Source organism: Morone saxatilis, unplaced genomic scaffold (genome assembly GCF_004916995.1).
Source record: "Morone saxatilis isolate NCDOM2014 unplaced genomic scaffold, NCSU_SB_2.0 Contig18, whole genome shotgun sequence".
Lineage (NCBI taxonomy): Eukaryota > Metazoa > Chordata > Actinopteri > Moronidae > Morone > Morone saxatilis.
This window is the reverse complement of record NW_023339740.1, coordinates 10,665,444-10,668,226: the sequence shown is the minus strand read 5'-3', so window position 1 is coordinate 10,668,226 and position 2,783 is coordinate 10,665,444. Positions and strand designations below refer to the sequence as shown.

General features: G+C 45.4%; 1 protein-coding gene across 5 annotated transcripts in view; it reads right to left on the bottom strand.

Moving 5' to 3' along the window:
* si:ch211-160o17.4 (homeodomain-interacting protein kinase 1) overlaps positions 1–2,783 on the bottom strand; it is a 12,213-nt gene that overhangs the window by 3,977 nt on the left and 5,453 nt on the right. For 3 of the 5 annotated variants that reach the window (XM_035661952.1, XM_035661954.1, XM_035661953.1), the window contains exons 9-12: positions 2,557–2,707; positions 2,278–2,464; positions 1,961–2,079; positions 583–717 (exon numbers count right to left, since the gene is read on the bottom strand). In XM_035661952.1, coding sequence (XP_035517845.1) covers positions 583–717; positions 1,961–2,079; positions 2,278–2,464; positions 2,557–2,707 — 592 coding nt within the window. The remainder of the gene's footprint in view (positions 1–582; positions 718–1,960; positions 2,080–2,277; positions 2,465–2,556; positions 2,708–2,783) is intronic. The other 2 variants (XM_035661955.1, XM_035661956.1) reach the window with 1 other exon arrangement.

Sequence of the window (2,783 nt, the reverse complement as noted above, 5' to 3'; positions counted from 1 at the left end):
AGAGAGTTGGGCTGTTGAGCAGGTTTTAGTGGGCTTTGTAGCTGCAATCTCCTTTGCTGAAAATAAGGAAGGACAGGACAAGAGAAGCTGCAAGCAAAGCGCAGACCAACGCAGCAACACATGCGCTCCATGCCTTCAGTACACCTATGGGGAAAGACTGTGGGGGAGGGAATGGAAGCGTGTGTGAATGGTGTGGGGGAGTGGATGTCCTTTGGAATGAAAAGAGATTGCAAATGTCAATCCTGATTTAATGTCACAAAGGGGAATTTAAAAAAAATGAATACCAAGAAGGATAATGGTGAGTCCAACCAAAAAAAGGCTTGATTTTCTGCAAAAATGAGCATCAACCAACCAACCATGATTCTGACAACCATGAAAAGTCTACATGTGAAAAGGCTAAATTAAGGAATATGATGCATAAAATGAAGACTAGCCCCATACAGCGTGTGGCACTGACTGAGAGGAAGATTGCAAACAAATGAAAAGAAGAGGAAGAGTGGGGCAGGAGAGAGATGGCACTGTTAGTGGTAGAGGGAGTGTGCATATGCATGTCTTTCTTCGGGGAGGTCATCGTTGCTTTACCAGCACTGTGGCTGTGTGCTCCAGGAGGGTGGGCCGACCCACCCCGGTGCCTAGCCCGAGGGGCAGAGAATACTGGGGGGCTATGCCTGCTGAGGGTGGGTGCAGGGTGGCCACCATCAGGGGTGTGCAGGAACCCTGGAGGAGGGAGGGAGGATAGGGGAGGGCAGGGTTAGGGTACGAGTAATGTCCTTCAAGGCTGTATCTGATTCAGACAAAAAGGGACAGCAAGGATAAAACCAGCTGCACAGGGGACACACACACACACACGTTCCACTGGCCATCTGACCTTTACAGTGTGCAGCACTTTTTCCTAATTTTGGCTAACGGCAATTAACTCGTTTTTTGAGCCAGATGAGTCTCCCGCATTAAACATCTGGCTTCCATCCCAGATGGAGTCTGGGAATAAGAGAGGCCTGGCCCCTGAGTGTCAGTCCAAATAGGTTTTGGGAGCAAATCCAAGGCTAGATGCAATCAGCAGAAACACAAACAACAAAAACAGCATGGACCATTTTATTTCAGAAGTCAATGGTATAAATGCTATTAAATTAAATTAAACATCTACACTGAAAGCAAACCTTTTCACTGAAGCAAATGTCTAAACCTGGTCCCCACTAAACTTTGGCTTGCTCTGCTGGCAGCAAAAAGAGAGAGGGGAAGCCCAACAGGGAGAAATTTTGGAGGCACTCAGTGTATCCACGTATAAGCAAAACTGGGCACCACTGTGCTCAGCTTGGTGCTAACGACATTCATGAATGTTGCCAGATTTTGTTTTCCAACCCTGAGTTTAGGTTTCTGATGACAAAAACGTGTGCTCAAGTGCACTGTGTCATGGAATTTTGTATGAAACTGAATTGAATTCACAAAAATTGAATGCCGAGTCAATCTGACAGGGATTAAGTGCATAATGCTGTAAATTGACAAACCTAATACTAAAAATTCTACACAAACTTTCCAAATGCAAATTAACCTCCAACACCACTTTCCTACGGGAGAAGTGCATAGGACACAGGTGTAACTTGGTACACGTTGGACCCACTTTGGACCCATTCAGATGAGACGGCTGTCACTCTGCTTCTCACTGGTAGCAGGGGATCCGATCTGGAGTGTTGTTCCATACATCAATAAACCAGAGACTTACACGGAATAATTACCAGGTAACGGTTAAGTATCAGCTGCATGTCTTTCCATCTGGAAACGTCCTCTCTCTCTCTGTCATACCTGCACACTTACTTTGTCCATCTTTGTCAAAGAAAGCATGCTAGAGACGGGGTTGTGCAAAACTCAAACAGGAGAAATTCATTTTATAAAATCATTTTCAAAAAGATTGCCCCCTGATAGACATTTGACGACAGATAAGACACACCTTACAAACTCTTACCTGTGTGAGCATACTCGGCTGGATCTGCAATGACTGAGCCGACTGGTTCTGAGGTACTATGGGTACAGAGTTCTCCATCCTCACAGGGAAACTGGAACTCTTACTGGATGGTTGTAGCCCTGCAAAATAAACAAAATTTAAAAAAAAAGTGGGATTTAATGGCATATAAACATCTTATCCAGGTCCCTGATTGCTATCTATATAGTAATGCCTCAATTAAAGTAAGTGTTGTAATTAATAATAATAGCCCAACACCAATCAAAGTGGCTGATCTGCTTATTGATAATCAAACTGCAGAATGAAAGCTTATGCTTCACCTTGAATAGTGGAGGGTGGGCAGACGATGAGAGTTTGCTGGAAGGGTTCTGTCTGGCTACACAGCCCAGCAGGACGTGTTGGAATCGGGACACTCTGTTGAGCCAGCCCGGGAATGTTTATAGTCGCCTGCTGGTACAGAGCTGGCTGGTAGTTCAGCAAAGGCACCGCTCCCCCTGCAGAAGGTACCTGTTGGAGAAATCAAAAACACCACTGATTAATACAGGAGGAGTCACTGGTGCCTAAATGTGTAAGAACTTGTGGTGAATACGGGGTCATACCTGGTTATGCTGGTTGAGTTGGCTACTGAAGGTAACAGTGAGGTTGCCCGCTGCAGCGCTAGGGACTGCATTGGTGGAGTACAGGGATTTGCTAGTATCGTAGGAGCTCCGGCGCTTGCAGATCTCCATGTTCTGGAAGCAGGACTTCACACTGGAGAGGAAGGAGCATTTCAGCAATTACATTTAGATTTAAGACCCCCCCCAAACCAACATATATATATATATAT